This window comes from Psammomys obesus, unplaced genomic scaffold (genome assembly GCF_907164565.1).
Source record: "Psammomys obesus unplaced genomic scaffold, mPsaObe1.curated_primary_1811, whole genome shotgun sequence".
Taxonomy (NCBI): domain Eukaryota; kingdom Metazoa; phylum Chordata; class Mammalia; order Rodentia; family Muridae; genus Psammomys; species Psammomys obesus.
The window spans coordinates 1,931,675-1,951,166 of NW_026586589.1; the positions used below are offsets into that span (position 1 = coordinate 1,931,675).

The following is a 19,492-nucleotide window of genomic DNA, read 5'->3' on the forward strand; positions in this document are numbered from 1 at the left end:
TCTTTCTTTCTTTCTTTCTTTCTTTCTTTCTTTCTTTCTTTCTTTCTCTCTCTCTCTCTCTCTCTCTCTCTCTCTTTCTTTCTTTCTTTCTTTCTTTCTTTCTTTCTTTCTTTCTTTCTTTCTTTCTTTCTTTTCTTTGTGGTGTCTGTACTTAAGGCCTAGCCATTGATCAGCACCTTCCATAGCAATGAGCAGTGGTTTGTCATTGTCCCCACCCCAAAGGCAAAAGGAGTCTTCTGAGTCACCCCGGAACATCTCCTATGCCATTTAAGAAATTTGCACTTAGAGATTAATATCAATTTTCCCATTGAAATCAGTTGCCAGATTTTTTTTGGAGGCTACTGATTTTTTTTTGACTGTCAATAATTCATTAGAACCCTCTAAATAAAAAGGATATGCTTCTTTTAACTGGCATTTATATTATGTGTGTCATTTGGCTTTTGATTTTCTTGAGACTCTTGTTAACATAAGAAACATACTATGACATAAGTTATTAAGATGTATTGTATAGGTATGTGCCATGTATCCCTGATCTCTCCAAGACTTACCAAGGACTATACATGGAGATAACCTAAGACCCATGCACAGATGTAGCCCATGGCAGTTCAGTATCCAAGTGGGTTCCATTGTAATAGGAACAGGGACTGTCTCTGACATGAACTGATTGACCTGCTCTTTAATTACCCCCCTTGGGGTGGGGGAGCAGCATTACCAGGCCACAGAAGAAGACAATGCAGCCACTCCTGATGAGACCTAATTAACTAGGATCAGAAGGAAGGAAAAGAAGACCTCCCCTATCAGTGGACTTGGGGAGGGGCATGCATGCAGAGGGTGGAGGAAGGGAGGGATTGGGATGGGAGGAGGGAGGAAACCACAGGGGGGATACAAAGTGAATAAATGTAATTAATAAAGAATTTAAAAAAAAACAAGAAAAGAAAAAAAAGATGTATAACTTTAAAAACTTAATTTTTAAGACTTGTTATTTTCTAGTTTTAGAAAATTTGGTCAGAAAAATCTATAAATTCAAACCTATATGATTTTATTCATTGGGAGGCTTATTGGTGCTACACTCTAATCTAGCGTCAGATCTTTTTATAATTCCATGAGCATTTGAAGAGAAAATTAACATATTTAGGGCAAACATATGTTTGTTGCATTGCTTTTTCTATTTGATTGATCAGAGACCAAGACATAGGTTAAAATCTTTAGATACTATGTTCTTTTCCCCATCATCATTTTCTTTTCAAGTCTTTTGTTTGATATTTATAGACCAATTTCTACTTAATGGTTTATATTTTTCATTTTGGTTAAAATTCTACTTTGAAACATTCACATTATTTTTGAAACAGCTGTTTTCTGTTCACTTGCATTTTCCTTATTGTGTCTTTGTTCCACTCTTTGTTTGTAAGGTTACTGAGTCATTCTATCTTAGGTGTTTATCTTACAGCATACAATTAGACTTTGATTATTTAGACAGTATGGGTGTTTTCCTCTGTTTTAACCCATTTATGTTTATTGTCAAAACAAAAACATTTTTTCTTGTATTTGTCATTTTTTGTTTCACAATATGAATATGTTTCTGCTATTTCTTTTGAAATACATTTGCTTTACATACTCTATCGTCAATAGTTTTTTTTTTTCTATGGACTTTACTTTGGTTTTCAAAACACACACACACACACACACACACACACACACGCACGCACACGCACACACATAAACGCCTGGTTCTTTATAAATTTCCCCTTCTGCAGGATGAAGGAGATACCATTCTTTTGTTTCTACACACCTTTATCAGCTCATGTGCAATCCATGGGTTAGCTCTCTCGCTCTCTCTCTGAAGGACTGCACTGTTTCAGAAAAGCACTTTTTGAGAGGAGCCATCACACAGAAGCACCTGCCTTTTTTAGGACTGATACTCCCCTCATCATTTCACAAACTTCTCAGATTTCACTGATGAATCTTACCACCAAGAAACTGCCTCTCTACAGCCAGTGCCACCCTCTTCACTTGCTCTCTTGGTGTAGTATAATTGTTAGAGCTATAGGGCCAAATGAGGACATTAAGCCTTGAACCCACTGGCCTGGACACCATGGTTCCTTGTAGAGATTTCCTGTTGATCTCATCACCCACTTTATTGTCCAGTCACAGGCTTGAACTGAGTAGTAGAGATGGGACAGGGGCCTCATTTTGGATGTCATAAATGTGGTAGATATGAAAAATAATATACAGGCTGAATCAAAACACTGGCACTTATAGCTGATTGTCTTTGACCCACAAATGGCTGCTTCAAATGATCTGTCTAATAATAGAGATGGAAAAGCAGGGGCATATGTAAGCAATTCTATTAAGGTAGAATAAAAAAGAAACTGAAGATAAGGGCTGAGATTGAAGTAGAAGCCCAAAAAGGTGTCCATATAATAGCACTGTATTATAGGAGGAATGGCCCATTGGGAGGTTAGGTAGAAGATTTGAAATATGCTCAGAACCATTACATACAGATTGCATGTGGATATTGCAATTATAGATCCAGACACGGAGGTTCAAAATAGGAAGTTCTGGAACCTGCAGTTCAAGGGTGGTATCATCCTTTTTTAAAATATAATTTTTAAATTTATGTATTTTATCTGTATGGATGCTTTGTCTACAAGTAATACTGCACACCAGAAGAAGGCACAAGTACTATGTGACTACATTTATAGAAGGTTGTGAGCCACAATATGGATGCTGGGACTTGAACTTGGGATCTCTGGAAGACCAGCCCATGCTCTTAACTGCTGAGCTATCTCTCCAACCTCACCATCTTCCTTCTTAAAGCAAGAGAAGAGATTGGGTATGGGGAGTCTCATCAGATTTAGTAATTACAATATTAGTGTTTATAATGAAAACAATTTTGAGGGGAACATTTGAGAAAGACTGGAATTTTTATATTTGACATTTTATGGTGGAATTGGTAAGAATACTTATTAAATAGCTAAGAATTGTGCTTGAAATACAACTGGCTACAGAGAAGAACTTGCTACAAAGAGGCAGTTTTTCAAGAAAAGAAAAGGCTGTAACCATTTATATATGTTAAGGTCAGTGAGAAAAGAGGAAGGCCAGAAAACACAGAGAAGCAAAAGAAAGCCAAGGAGAGCCAAGATTCTGGAAACTGCAGCAGGGTTCAGTCAGATTCAAAGGTACTGACATTAGCTGCAGAGCTCGTAATTGGCATGGAGGAAGGTAGGTTTGTGGGTAAGAAGTAAGAAGTCAGCCCTTCTCTGATCTTCTTGAAGCTATGGAACCTTCTGGGATTGGGTGAGTGGATGAGGTAGAGTTTCAGGATGGGGAAGGAAGGTCCACAATCTGCTGGACAAAGTTCAAAGTGAGGTGTGAAGGAACTGGTCTTCCAGAGAGACTCACACGGGCTGTTAGCCAACATGCTAGAAGGAACCTGGGCTTGTGCGGCTAAAGGAACTGGTGAAGGAATACGGGGCTGGGAGTGGATTGGAGAGTAAGAGTCCGACGGAGTATTGCAGAATGTCATGTACAAGTTTGAGAATGTAGCTGATGCAGTTTAGGGGAGTGTGAATTAGTAGTGTGAAAGGCAAAGGCCATGGTGCTCACACAGATGCTCATTCCTCCTCAAAGAGGAGAGAAGGAAGGCCAGGGAAGCTTAATTATAAAATCCTCATGCAAGTTAAAAGTTTCAGTAGGAATCAGAGAAAACTCCTTACTTCCTTCGACTCCTGGATACAACTAGATAGACTGCTGCTAGTTTCAGTGGCTGTGTGGTGAAGACGTTCAGGAAGCCTTAGGAAATGGCTCAGCCAACAAAGTGCTTGCTGTACAAACACAAGGATGTGAGTTTGATCCCTAGCACCCCTGTAGGAAGAAGGCAGCTTTTTAATGGCACATTCCTGTAGTCCCAGTGCTGGGAAACTATAGGCAGGCCATCTCTGGCCTGACAGTCTAGGTTAACTGGATAATTCAAGCCAAGTGAGAGACCCTATCTCAGAAAAACAAAATCGGTGGCAACTGAGGAATGACAACAGAGGTTGAACTCTGGTCACCAAACACACATACAAATATACACATTTATACATGCATGCACATGCACAGAGGAAGTCCATGCAGAATCACATGAAGATCAACTGTCCTTGGCTTATGCTAGTTTCCAAGACAATAAGGAAACTGGGCTATTGACAAATAATAAGCCATGATGGTGAGGGAGGTACCAATGGGGCCCAGGGCCTTATTCAAATTGTTTGTTGTTGTAGCTAAGTGTTATTTCTGAAATCCATTAAACATTCCACATGGCTGGCTCTTCTTGATGCTCACCAGAGGGTGGACTTTTCGCCTTGTTTGGAAATCCAAGTCAACTGGCAGCTTGGTACCCTCTCCTAATGCAAGATGTTGGTGGCTGGTTCTGATGGGAAGCTGACACAGAAAGCAACTGGGTTCTTGACGGTTGCTTCAGGTGAATGTGGACAACTGATTCTGTGAAACTGACACCAGCCCTGTGTATTGCAGGTGATATTTGAATCCGTCTCTTTGAAGGGTCATCCTGGTTACATCGCTGTGGACGAGGTTCGGGTCCTTGCTCATCCGTGCAGTAAGTCTATTTCTCCTGACACATCCTTTCTCCATGCTAGGCTGGGTAGTCATGAGGCTGCAATCCCCTTTTCATTCAGCTCACAGCAATCTCTCACTCCTTCCTCTCTCTTGATCTTTCAGAACTGCTTACATACCCAGTGCAATCAGTCCTGAATAAATCTGTAATTTTGCTGGCCTGTTCAACAGGCACCACCTCTAGGAATTTGCAGAGACTGGCAAAACAATTCGTCTGAATCTCTCTCCATTATTAAGGGAGTCTAAAGTCCTGATTGTTTATTAGTAGGATCCAGATCACTGAAGTGAAAGAATGAGAGGCCTTTGGATAGAATTTTCTGTAATTATCTTTAAGGAAAAGCAAAACAAAACAAAAAACAACATTAAACATGAAGCAAATTAGCACACCCTTTACCCACAAGGAAAAGGACCCCAAAGCTATTAATTCTTAAAAAAAGAAACTACTTTTAAATACACTCATTACCCTGTGTAGGTGCAGGGTGAAATTTCTCGTGGCAGCTAATACTGTACAGTATCTAGAGTTCTCAGTGGTCTACCACCCCTCCTTAAAACTTCCTTTCTTGGAGTATTTAGTCAAAGACACTTGAATATGTTTCAGCAAAGAGCCATAGCTCCTCAGCCAAGTCCTGGGTACAGTCAGCTGTGCTGACATTATACTTATGGGTATATGGTTGGAAGTCTAAAGTTGGAGGATGCTTAGGCATTGTGGGAGCCATTGCCAGAGTTAGCTGGGATGCTGAATCCTCAATTTTGGAGTGCCGTGTCTTAGATTCCTATCAATGTCTTGGCAGCCATTTGGTTCTAGGATAACTAGGATAACTTCTGGGGGTTTCTCCACTCTCTCATGTGACCATGAGACGCAGAGTAAGTGTCTTAGTAGGATGAAATATCTATGTCAGGCTGACATTTAAATTTTTTTTAAATTTTTTATTAATTACACTTTATCCATTTTGTATCCCCCCATAAGCCCCTCCCTCCTCCCCTCCCAATCCCACCCTCCCTCCCTTTTCTGCATGCATGCCACTCCCCAAGTCCACTGATAGGGGAGGTTCTCCTCTTCTTTCTGATCTTAGTCTATCAGTTCTCATCAAAAGTGGCTGCATTTAAAATTTTTTTAATTTATTCTTTGAAAAATCTCAAAATGTGATATAATGTGTCTTGATCATATCTGTCTCATTCCCCTTCCAGTTCACTTCTAAGATGCCACATTATATCTCTCTCCCAGCCTCATATTTTTCCACTCTTCCTCCTCAATCAATTTATTATTTAAAAGCCATAGAGTCTATTTAATACCTTCCACATATGTGTGCTTGTTGGGTTTATTCTTGGGGCGTAGGGAGCTGCCAGTTGTCGCACACCTAAAGAAAAGAGACACGACACAATAGGCCCCCAGCTAGGGGTGCGCTCTCTAGAGGGACCTTCCTCTGTTTATGCTGTAATTTTAAACTGTCTAGATGATACACGGGTCTTATGTAGGGAACAACAGATGCTATGAGTTCACGTGTGCAGCAGCCATGTCATGCCCAGAGAATAGCAGTTCGCGGACCCCTTCCTTCTCTTCTCGCCCTCCCCTTCTCACAGTGTCCTAACGTGTTTTTCCAGACTACAAGGAGGCAGGTTGGTATAGGCATTCCATCCACAGCCGAGTTTGTTCTTCTCTGAGGGTTTTGTAGAATTCTGCAATGACCTTAACTAGTTCTGGCCTTATTTTATGTTGGGAGACTTTTAATTACTATTTAAGTCTTGTTGCTGATTATGGGCCAGTTTAAGTTTTTTTAAATTTCATATTGATTTAATTTTGGTGTGTTGTATGTATCTAGAAAATTTTTCCATTTCTTTTAGTTTTTTTTTTTTTCAATTTAGTGGAGTGGGGGCTTTTAAAAAAATATGTTCTTATGATTTTCTGAATCTCATTGCTATCTTTTCTAATGTCTTCCAATTCTTTTCTAATTTTACTAATTTGTGTCTTTTCTTTTGGTAAATTTGACCAAGGGCTTTTCAATGTTATTGATCTTTTCCAAGAACCATCTTATTGTCCTATTGATGACTTGTAGTATGTTTCTATACCATCAATTTCAACCTTGATTTTGGTCATCGCTTTTCATCTACAATTTGTGTGTTTATTCTTGTTTTGACAAGGCTCATCATTAAGTTATTTATTGGAGATTTGTCGAATTTTCTGAAGTAGACTCTCACTGTTAAAAATAGTCCTCTTCGTACAAGCAGGCTAACTTTATAAAGAAAGTTTTTTTGGAGGTTGAAGGGTATAACTCTGGCATAGGCTCGGGCCTGGAGCTGGCTTTCTGGAGGCTGGGAGCAGGGCAGAGCTATCATATGGAAATAAAGAGGGAGTGCACACATGTGTGCTATGGCCCTGTCTGCTTTTTCTAACAGCAGGATTGAATTGTTCATGTTCCATTATGAACAATTGTCCTTGTCCATACCTTATCATATCCTGAAACAGCCACCTCTAAATGTCACGGTGAGGTTCTGCCCTCTTTGTGCCACTGATTTCAAGGATTCAACTTTGGTATGAGCTTGGGAGACAAATCATATTTAAACCACAGCAATTATGTTATGGGTAAGGGAGCAGCTTACTGTCTCCTCATGAGGCATCATGTGTACTTCTCTTTGTGCCTTTTAGTACTCTCCCTACAAACACACACACACACACACACACACACACACACACACACACACACACACCTGGCATAAGCCTCACGTTGGCCCTATCACATTGCTTTAACTGAAATAAATCTTTTCACTTCTGCTGCTGTTCATTTGTCAGACCTTGAATCATCTTTTTCTTCTAGCTTCCTGGGGTAAGAGCACCTTAGTCTGACTCATTAGCTTGAAGCACCTTCCCTTGGAAAAATGCATGCCAAGTTCCAAGTTCCAGAGTTTGGGAGAACTGGGTGTGATGTCTACTTAAGAGAGACACACTCTCCGTCATCAACCAGCCACTCAGAAACACCGAGGATAGATTCTTTATTATTCTTGTTATTCTCTGGGTTATGGCTCAAGTCTTTCAGAGTGTCTCTGATGGTTCTGTACCTTTACACATGGCTGGGAAATGTCTCTGCTGAAGTAAACTGATGTGAAGATGATCCAAAGTCCTCAGCAATGCAGGGCTTCTATGGTACTCATGCTGATGGCTTTCCCTTGCCTGTACTGACTGTCCTCCCACCCCTAATTTCATTAGTTTTATCAATGTCATCAATGACATGGATTCTAAGTCTGGACAGTGGTATCAGGAAATACCTGCTCTTCTTGCTTCCATTTGACTTCAGTCTCAGTCTTCAGTTTTGAGCGGTCTTCCCACACCCTGCACATATCTATCCCCATCGAGCACATTCACCTTTGCTACCTAAATTCATTGTTTTTTTGCTTGGACTTGGTCTTCCTGGGAGGTGACACTTGGTTTTCCCTAGCAGAATATAGCACGCTATTATGTCCTTCGGTCCCAGAACTCTATGCTCTAGCAGGAAACCTCACTTTTGCCATAATACCCAGTTCTGATGCCCTAGCCTCAGCCATCTTATATCCAAGTCCTGTGTATCACCATCAACTACACCCTTTCCTTTTCTGTATCTCTGTAGGAGAGCAACCCTGGAGAGCATTTGGATGGCTTTCTAGCCACAAAACCCTAAGGATTGCTGAGAATCTTCCCTATTTTCACTAGGACTTCTGTGAATTTAAGATTCTCCTGATAGCCCCATCCTCCTCCTGCTGAGAAGTGTGGATTGCACGGAATTGCTGAGAGTCAGTTACCCAGCAAATGGGCCATGGGATATAACTCCAGAAGACATGACCTTGGCTTTATTTCTGCATGGTGTATTGTGTCTGTGTTCAACCCCCGTGCTTAGGAGGCTTCAGCACACCCTTGCCAGGAAACACAGTGTTAGGCCCGTGAAAGAGTAGCTGGGATTGGAGAAAATCACATTAAGGATATGTGCAAACACAGGCAATGTGTGTAGTCCTCTGCGGTATACCCAACAGCTCATATGCTCAGTTCATTGCCAGCTCACAATTTTATCCATCCTTCATTTCAGCAAGTAAATTATTGATTGTGAGCTGTGTTCAAGAGCTTTCCTGGGCACAGCAGATAGTTAAGTAAGGAAGGGTTGGCTTTGGTGCTCACCGTGTTGGATTGGCACGGGGATGAGAGAAGGATGAAAGCCACTGAAGGATCTAATGCTAGATAAGCAATGGATAATTTGGGATAAGGGAAAACTCTGCGAATATGACAAATAAGAGAGGTGGGACTCCTTCAGTAGCATCGCCATGGGAGGTGTTTTCAAAGATGTGGTCAGAGCCGGGCCTCTAATCACAGAAAAGAACGTGCTTTCTGAGAATTCTGGAAGGGAGCATCTAGGCAGAGAAAACAGCGTGTTTCCGAAGCAGAAGCCCTGCCTTGGAAAAGAGGCCAGTGCTGCCAGTGTGTCGTAGTAGCTGGAGCACAGCCAATAATGTCCCAGGTGAACCTTGGGCAGGTGCCCTGGGACCTCACCACTCAGTGCCTCAGGCATCATTGTGAATGGATGTTAGTGTAAGTGCACAGAGACAATACTAAAAAGGCTGATTTGGGGATGGAATAGTTTTAGTTAACTCACAAAGGATGTTGTGTGATATGAGTTTAAGTCCCATGGGAAGTATTGGGAAATTAAAAGAAAGAATATTCTAGAGCTATGCAAGAAACAATGGTGACCTGATGAGTCAGCCACTCATCACACAGGAAGCGATTACTGAGCTTGTACTCAGTGTCTGGGATTGTGGAACTACAGAAGATAAATTCATTGTCTGTCCTCATAGGCCTCCGGTGCAGTGGATGAGACTGAAAAGAAAACAGCTAACACTGTGATTATATTATATGTAACAGATGGTTTATTGCTTTGCAAGGGCTGCCGTCAGGACATGCCAGAGACTAGGTTGCTTCAACTGATCACTACATTTTCTAATAGCCCTTGTGGCTAGGAATTCAAGGTTAAGGTGTTGAAAATTTGGCCATGGAGATTATCTTCCTAGGCTTGCAAGTGTTTTCCTCAGTGCAGCCTCATGTGGTCTTTTCTCTCTGTGTGTAAGTCCTTGGTGTCCTTCTGTGTGTCCATATTTCCTCTTCCTGAAAGGACACTAGGTGGATTAGATCAGAGTCCACCCAACAGTCTCTTTTTAGCTTAATCAGTTTTTTTGAGGCTCTGTTTCTGGATTCAGTCACATTGTGTGTTTGCATTTCTGGGAGCACGATGGTGAAACACAGGCTCTGGAAAGCAGTGACTCCATGAGCACCGCATTCAGGCCCTGGAGATGAGTCTTCAATGACTGGTTAGATTGGGAGACAGATGCCCCAAAGGTGACTGCTTCCAGATCCCTGAGTATTCTTCTGCTTCTGAGGTGCTGAGCACAGGCCTTGGGGCTGCTCATGGAATTACACATGATGTCACCCGTGTGCCTTCTGAAGCTGTCTGTTATACTGCTAGTCTCGCCCTCAAATCCTCAGCCCGATAATTAATTTCACTTGGGAGTTTTTAAGACTTTATCTATATGAAAAAATGCATTTCCTTATGTCATCAAATTCTTATGAGTCTTAACTTCTGTTCTTCAAAACATCTTCTATCGATATATGATCAGAGCTTATCAATAAATGATTCAATTAATTATTCTAAAACCTGTGGGTAGAAGTAATTTGTAATCTTATCGTCTACACATTGAAGCTGGCTTTAAATGTTTGCCTCAAAGTTTCTAAAACAGTGGGCAAGAGTCAGACATAATCCTCCAAATAAATTATTTTCTTTTGTAGCGGAAACCTTCTCGTCCGTACTTTATAGCCCATTTAACTTTTTTGGTCGTGGTTGCTGTTATCCTAAAAGTATTTTGGCCACAGCGACCATCCACTGTTGGGTCTTGGTGCCAACCGTGAGCAGGCCACTGCAGTTAAAACTTCGATAGATGTCAGCACACTTTTCCACTTCGTTTCAAACTTTCTAACTCCCAAGTTTACTTTTAGACTTTTTTTTTTCAAACCTATTTTTCCCCCATCACAACCTCTCAGGGCCATGTCTCTGAGCCCACAGAGCATCGGAACGTGTTTCTAATGTATGTAGGAGCTTTCACTTCAATTGTGTGGCTTCCTGCTGAGCATTGTCAGGTGTAAAGAGTGAGATAAAGGGCACAATAATACGTCTTCAGATGCTGCACTGACATCTGCAGGAGTTTAAATGTCACCAGCATCAAGGCATTTTGCCCCAAAGACACAGCCGGTTTCCTCTTAACCCTGTTCAGCAGGATCCCATTTTAGCAGAACTCAGTCTCAGTGAGGACTGAGAGGGGGCTCCTTAAAGCCTGGCTGGTGGCTGCCTGAATGGCCCCAGGTCACCTGTTTTTTTTGGCTAAAGGTTGGTTGATTGATGTTGGTGCAATAATTTCATTCCTAGAAGAGCAGAGGCAGAGGGCAAATAATGATGGGTAGGGTTTCTGGCTGAAGAGGAGACTGTATTTGGGGATGGAAGAAGGGCCTAAGAAGTCATGAGCCCCAAGAAGACTAAACATAAGGAGGATCCCAAGAAAAAGATACTGATTATGAGTCATGGATGATCTGGGGCCTCAGAGAGTAGAGATAAGAGTGAGGGCCTATGGAGAGAGTGCAGAATGAGAAGATAGTTGAGAAAAGTTCCTTCAATTCAGTGGTTCCCACAGTGTGTGAAGGGGAGGGAGTCACCTCTGGATTTATGGGTCCACATGGGGCACAACTGGCTAGTGGGAACTGTTCTAACAGACTGTACAGAAGTGTAACTTATCAGAGGCTACAAACTGGTGGGACCTGACTGTTGATGGCTTTGGCTAAGACTACAGTCTTATCATTAATCTTAGTAAAGATTTTTAGGATAAGAGACTTCACATAAAATATGGTTTTTTTATGTTTCTGGAAAAATCAGATGATTGGTAGCTCTGAGCAAAGTATTCCCACCCCTACTTCACTCTCTGCTGACCTTTAGTGGTATAGCTTTCCTTTCAATGTAGTATGAGGTCTGTCTAGTTCCCCTACTTATCCACCTTAACAATATATAGGTATATATGCCTTAACAACTTGCCAACATTGGAACCAGTGCCACACACCAGTCCTCACTGTGTCTGCAGCATTCTCCTTTATTTTACAGAAATATATTTCCAAAATGGAAAATGAAATAGGAAGCAAGAAGGTGGTGTTTTTATTAGTTTTGATTTACAGTGGAATCTGTTTGTTAATTTTGATAGCGTCTGGTTTCTGTGAGGGCTTGGGTTTGATGTCTCCACTATAAATCAGAATCACCACATATTCCACAGCATATTAATACCCATGGATGTTCCAACATCTATATTCTGAGTTTAGAAGGAAGGAGATAGTATAAAAATAAAAGAATGAAGCTCTGTTGCTGAAAGGGAGAAGAGAGAATGAGTCAGAAAAAGGCATGTGCCGATCAATTACTAAAGAAGAACTCTCTCTAACTGTACATGTCTCAGAACTTAACCAGTTGCCTCATGTCCAGAAGTGTAAGAAAAGGGTAGCCTTTGTAAAACTCAATAGGACATCTTAACTTTGGAGCCAAGGCACACTGCTTCCCTATAATGGGGTGGGCGTTCCCTTCCCTTTTAAAACTGAAACAAAAACTGATCTATGAGGTTTGCTCCATTCCTGGTTGAAGAGCTGATAGTTCCAAAAATAACTTCACAAAATTATACAGGAGAGCCAAAGGACAACAATTTCAAGCAATCAGAACAGCATGACATTCATCACATTGGTAGTGCAGGAATCACTGGAGATGGCCAGCAGAAGTGTGGGCCTTGTTCCCTTGAAACTTCAGCCACAGGGCCCTGATAGTAGCATGTGGAGGTGTCTGAACTGTTGTCAACTGGTTTAAAAACATGTGCAGACGGTACATACATTCTCATGGCAAGTGTCCTCTAGCACACTGAGGTCCTTGAATTTTGGATAGTCTTATAGGTGGTGGCACATTTTGCTAGACAGTTCGAAACATCCACAGGGGAAAGTAGCATGGATTGGGGTTCCTTGTAAAATATCTGGGAGCAAACAGAGAAGCCAGGGGAGTCATTGCTGTCTACCTCATGAATTCTTTCCCTGCACCCTGAGGCATGTGTGATGATACAATCTTTCTTCTCAAGGCCATCAAGGCAAGAAGGTGGCTAGTTCAAAATTGAGTTTGGTGCTCAAAAGGAACTGAACTGAACTCTCTGTGTGATGCTCTTTAGCTTTGGTAACTGCTCTAGTTTCATTTCTGTTGTGTGATAAAAGACCCCGATAGAAATCAACTTAGGATAAAAGAATTTATCTGGCTTAAAATTCTAGGTTACAATCTGTCATAGTCAGGAACTCAAAGCAGATGAGCGAGAAGCAGATACTTACACTCACAATCAAGGACAGAGAGAAATGCACGTATGCAATCTTACTTGCTTGTTTATTTGTTCTCAGCTCAATTTCTCCAGTTTCAAAATTTAAGATCCCCTGCCTAGCAAATGGCACCCTACCATACTGAGCTGTATCTTCCTACATCAATTAACTTAATTGAGATAAACCCCTACAGAAAGGGGAACACTTATTTATTGCTGATGGGAATGCAAAATGGTACAACCACTATGAAAATCAACGTGGAGGAAAATCCATGCTCAGAAGATAGAAATAAATCTACCAAAGGATTAAGCTATTCCACTCTTGGGAATATACCCAAAGGACTTTTTTATCTTACTATAGAGATACTTTGTTCTTTAATTTTCATTTCTGCTGTATTCACAATAGCTAGTAAATGGAAACAGACTTAACTGTCTATCAACTGATGATAATAAAAATTAACCGTCTATCAACTGATGATAATAAAAACGTGGCACATTTAGACAACAGAATATTAAGCTATTAAGAAAAATGATCTTATGAAATATTAAGCTGTTAAGAAAAATGAAATTATGAAAGTCTCAGATTAATGGATGAAGCTAGAAACATCATTCTGAGTGAGATGACCCAGACCAAGAGAGACAAATGTCACATATTTTCTCTCATGTGTTAGCTTTGAGTCAGGTGTGCATGCTTGTATGGGATACCCACAGAGATTAGGAAATTAGTAAGGAGCCATGGGAGGAGGGGAGCTTTCAAGTGAAGAGAGATAGAATACAGTACTGTGAAGAATTAAAAAGGAATGACTGACGGCACAGGAAGAGTTACATTTCCATGGGGCATGGGAGGACAGTATAGAAGAGAAAGTAGGAAAGGGAAAACTAAAAGTAAAGGCAGTTTTTACAAAGTCAAATGAAAGCCTACTACTGTAAGGGCTTTCTAAAATATATACAGAAGCATAATATGAAAGAATTTTAATGGAGTTACCCTACAAGGGGAGGACAATACCCCGATTAAAAACACATGTTAGCAAATAAACTCCCGACTAACAGGAAAGGGTTACCACTCTTTGTATTGGTAGCCAATGGCGGTCCCACAGAACCCCAAACATTATAGCCAATTGTTAATACTATTGTTTACCCTCAAGAAATTGATGAAAAGACCATATTTCTGAAGACTGCACATACTTGCGTCACAGAACATGGAGAAATCAAGCTGGTACTAACCTGAAAGCATCACCTCAACTGCTGGCTTTCACATTGCAGCCAAGTGTTACGCATGAAAAAGGAGGAGAAAATTAATTAAAACAAAAATGCAATAAAAACAGAAAAGACAAATGATCAACTTTGCTCAGTTTTGAACCCTGAAAACTATACTAACTGCCATGAGAAGATGTGCCTATTGGTACAATAGTGGCACAAATGTTATGAGAGTACCCAACCACTTTTTGATTGTACCTAAGGCACAATCCATGAGATGGAAACCCATAGCTGGCATTATTATTAGGGAAAAGAACTTGTGGCTGGACAGATCATAGGCCCTTGGAAAAGACCTAATTGTACTATTTTACTAAATGAACATAGAGTATTAAAATGTCTACTAATGACTTCTTGCTATATAGATCAGTGTATCAGTGTAACCATCAGAGAAGCTTCTCTGTGCAGCAGGCAGCAATGAACACAGATTCTTGACTTATCAGCGTGCAGAAAAGAAGAGATTCTGGAGTGCTCAGCCCTAAATGGTACAAGCATAACATCACATCCTTACCCACAAGGTTCAGGGATCATTGTGAAAGAGGAGATGAAAAGACTGTAAGAGCCAGAGACAGTGGATAAAATCAAGAAAAGAAACAGTGTTTTCTGGATAGAACATGGCAGTTTCAGGTATGAACTCTTAGTGTGACATCATGCACAAGACCTGTGCAAGTTCAAGCTAAATAAAATCCTAGGATGGGGGTAGGAGTTGGTATGAGATTCTACCAGTAGCCTAGAAAGAGGGAGAGTAATTCTTTTTTTCAATGATGGGACCATGCCAGGTGGATCACACTCTAGGCAGATTCTACTCCAGAAAGTATTTGGGCAACATAAACTGGATTTGATGCAAAGAGGAGAGAAAACTCAAAGTTGGGTGGATAGGAAGGGAATAATGAAGAGGGTAGATGTAGGAGGAGTTGATGGTGAATATGATCAAATTATATTGTATGAAATTGTCATGAATTAATAAAAATATTTGGAAACATTTAATCCCCATAGGCATGGTTGCTGATCAACCCAGTGTAGACAGTCCCTCCCTCTTTGAGATTCTCTTTCCAGGTCATTCTGTTATGTCAGGTTGACAATTAAAGTTAGCCGTCACAACAATCTTGGACTTGCTGATGCTAATTTTTGCCCTTTAGCATACACTTCTCAGAAATTAGAATAGATAAAACATGCAAAGTGTTTTGCTGGCTGCTTTTATGTCAGCTTGACACAAGATACAGTCATTTGGAAAGAGGGAATCTTTTGAGAAAAGACTCACACCAGACTGGCCTGTAGGGGCTCTGGGGGGGGGGAATTCCCTTGATTAATTATTGATGTGGGATGGCCTACCTCATTACTGGTGGTGCCACTCCTAGGCAGGTGGTCCTGGATGGTATAAGAAGACAGTCTGAGCAAGCCACAAAGAGCAAGGCAGTAAGCAAGAAGCGTTTCTTCACAATCACTGTTCTAATTCTTACTATCAGGTTCCTGTCCTGAGTTCTCACCCTGACTTCCATGGATGATGAACTACAGGCTGTAAGATGAAATAAGCGTTTTCCTTCCCAAGTTCTTTTTAGTGTTTTATCATGGCAACAGAAACCTCAGCTTAGAATATTGCTTAGCACTGGTATGGTTTTCAGTACATGGTTATTCTTCCTATTTTTCTTGATGTCCTTGGTCCTGTAAGGCCGCTCCATTTAGCTCCACTTGGGATAAGGAGTCTGTGCCCAGCTTATCACTGATTTTATTGATAGTTCTGGGAAACCTCCATTGCCCTCAATAGCAAAGCTCATTCCTCTTGTCATTAATTATTAGCTAATGGAAATCAGACATTGCTGTTTTGTGAGGGACTTATATAAAAAAACAATTGACCATGCAAGTAAGGAAAGAGACGAACTCAAGTTATCTAACACAAAACGCCAGGCTTAATCTTGGGGCTGATGATCTTACTTGCTAGCTTTCATTTGAAGGTCTTTTTTTTTTTCCTTTTTTTTTTTAATTTTATTTTTTTATTTATTTTTCTTTTTAGTTACATTTTGTTAACTCTGTGTCCCAGCTGTATCCCGCTCCCTCATTCCCTCCCCAACCCCACACTCCCTCCCTGGTCTCCTCCCTGCCCCTTTCCAAGTCCACTGATAGGGGAGGACCTCCTCCCCTTTCATCTGACCCTGTTTTATCAGGTATCTTCAGGGCTGGCTGCAAAGTCCTCCTCTGTGGCCTAACAGACTGCTCCTCCCCGGGGGGGGGGCGTCTAACAGCCTGCCCTTGAGATCCTGTTAGAAATAGTCCGTGTTCCCCTTACTTTGGAAAACTACTTGGTTACTGAGCTACCACGGGCCACATTCTAGGTTATATCCATAGATGGTCCTTGGTTGAGTGTCAGTCTCAGAAAAGACCCTGTGCCCAGATATGTTTGGTCCTTGTAGAGCTCCTATCCTTCATTTGAAGGTCTTTATCCATGTTATGTACAGACTTCTTTGCGCTCCACCTCCCGCCTGCGCTTAGGAGGTGCTACAGTGGAAAGTTGAAAACATAGACTGCGTGTCTGTGTGAACACGGCCAGGCCAACTTTCCGGCATCCTTTGCTCCTCTATTAGTGAGTCGTAGGGATGGTCACACTGTATTGAATGAACTGTAAGTGCTGAACGTGGTGTCTATCATAGAGAAAAACTCAGTAAGTGACAGATGGTTGTAGGCTCCGCCTCCTTTCTTTCTGCTGTACTCTTTGTCCTTAACTATTGACATCATCACATCAGCATTGGAGTCAAGGGAAGAGCTTTGGGTTCTATGATTCTTCCTTTCACTTCCACTGTCATTCCCAGGGGCAACATTCACTTTAGATCCATTCTAGAGATGAGCGGGCCAAGTTGGCAGAGAAACATTCCACAATAGCTAGTCTTAGGAACCTTGAGGGTCTCATAGGAGAGGACTCCCGTCTTGATTCCCCGGTTTTCTGGATGCCTGATTTTGCCAAAATTGTGCAATGCTCAGAGTCTTAGACTTCTGAGCTGTAAAGTGAGGGTGCTCTCCTGTCTACTCCCCAGATCTCATGGGGTTTAAATGAGACAGCATGTGGGATTCACAGAATAGTCCTTACTCTGTAGTGATCCATCCACTCTGTCTGAGCCTGACATCTTCTGAGACACACATCCCATGACCCTGGGCTCTATCCTGGGCTGCCATCCCTGCTGGGGAAGTGTTGTGGACAGCTGCATCCTGTCCTCACATGTCCTGTGTTTGGTTTTCTCTTGTAGGAAAAGCACCTCATTTCCTGCGACTCCAAAATGTTGAGGTGAATGTGGGGCAGAATGCCACATTCCAGTGCATTGCTGGTGGGAAGTGGTCTCAGCACGACAAACTTTGGCTCCAGGTAAGAATGAGAGAGACCCTTTTCCACACTCATGAGTGTGAAGAAAGGTGTGGTGGTGGTGGGTAGACATTTTAAAATAGCTCTGCTCCTTGGATATTGCTCTCTGTCCGTACTCTTGTGAAATCCTATCCTTCTGCTAGGTTGACATTTTATAGATGGGGAAGCTGGTGGCAATCTGAAAGACCTAGGTCTAGAATTTGTATGTACGCCCCCCCCCCCCAAAGCATTGTCTAATGACTTTGCCTTCAAAGCTACAATTACTAAAGCTAAGACAAAGGAAATATATTAGGGCCTGGGTTTGTTACGTCATCAGTCCATGACTAAAAGATACGTGGATATCTGGATGAAATTGTTATTCTTAGAAAAGAATTGTCCCTGAACTAAAAGTCTGTTCTCTGGCTAAATGCGTCCATCACTGAGTAGAGTCCATCAGGGCAGTGTTTTTAGCTTTAATCCACTTTTCGTTTCTGCTCATTGATCCTACTTCCCTAGCAGGATGAGAGAGCCTGTCTTTGGGTAAGGTACAAAGCCAGGGGATGGGACACAGAATGAGATGAGAGCACTCATTGTGACAGCACTGTCACTGCAAACACAAGGACAACATTCTGGGGCAGCACAGAAGGTAGAGCCAAGCATCTGCATGCAGTGTCCTTGAGATCATCTTCTTTGTCTGTCTGTCTGTCTGTCTGCTCTTTCTCTCTCTGTCTCTCTCTCTCACAGACAGACACACTTCCTTTCTTTTTAAGAATGTCTTGTATGTAGCTCAGGCTGGCCCAAAACTTGTTGTCTTTCTGTGCTGGGATTACAGGAGTGAGCCACTATCTCTAGCTTACATTTAATACCAAATATTTTCAAATAGCTTTATTGAAGATAATTGAGATGCACTGTTTAAGGCATACAACCTGACATATTTAATGTATTTATATGTGAATAATTTCACAATCAAGATAATGAATGTTGGCATCACCTTCTAAAGTGTCCTTGTCCTCATTATTAATCTCTCTCTCTTCCAATGTATAATAAATAACCACTGGTTTGTTTCCTGACACTACGTATTAGTTTACATGTTCTAGAATTTCACATCAGTGTAGGGCTTAGGGGAATGGGTCAGTGGATGAGGCTGTTGCTGCACAAGCGTCAGGACTAGAGTTCAGATTCATAGAATGTACGCAGATCCCTGTGTGGTAGCAGAGCATCTGCAATCCCAGCATGCCTGTGGTGAGATGGGGGTGGAGACAGGAGAACCCCTGGAAGATGTTGGGCCAGATATCCTGGTGTACAGCAGTGAACACTGGGGGAAGATCCTGGGTCAAACAAGGTGAATGGTGAGGATCTATCTATGCCTGAGGTAGAAATGTCCCCTGAACTTCTCACACCTGCTGTGGCACTTGCAAGCATGTCTTTATCTACCCATGAACATGTGCACACACACACACACACACCAAAAAAAAAAAAGGACTCAAACAGTATTAAGATCTTTCCTCAATAATTCTGAGGTGAGGGTCATTTACATCATTGCATGTTTCACCATTTTTATTTAGTTAGCTTGTACTTAGGAATAATCCATTCTAAGAACAAACTGCTAATGATAAACAATATACCATGGTTTTCTTGTCTATTAACCTATTGGTGGCTGACTGTCACATTGTACCCATTTCTATCTGCTAAAAGGAATCTGTTGTGAACATTAATGTACAGCCTTATGTCTGTATACGTTTTCTTTCATTCATTGTGGGAAAACATCTACTCGTGAGTTGGACAGATCTTGTGTAGATAACTCTCGAAAGAACAAGGAGCTGCTTTCAAACAGAGTTGAAACATTTTACACTGCCAGCAGCAGTCTTGGCGAGTTACCCCACGCCCTCACCAACACCCTCTGTGGTCAGTCTTTCC

The 19,492-nt window shown here is 41.5% G+C and overlaps 1 protein-coding gene across 1 annotated transcript in view; it reads left to right on the forward strand.

Moving 5' to 3' along the window:
• Window positions 1-19,492, forward strand: part of Ptprt (protein tyrosine phosphatase receptor type T) — an 835,658-nt gene that overhangs the window by 99,526 nt on the left and 716,640 nt on the right. The window contains exons 3-4 of the mRNA XM_055602221.1: window positions 4,513-4,594; window positions 17,484-17,599. Of these exons, the coding sequence (XP_055458196.1) occupies window positions 4,513-4,594; window positions 17,484-17,599 (198 nt within the window). The remainder of the gene's footprint in view (window positions 1-4,512; window positions 4,595-17,483; window positions 17,600-19,492) is intronic.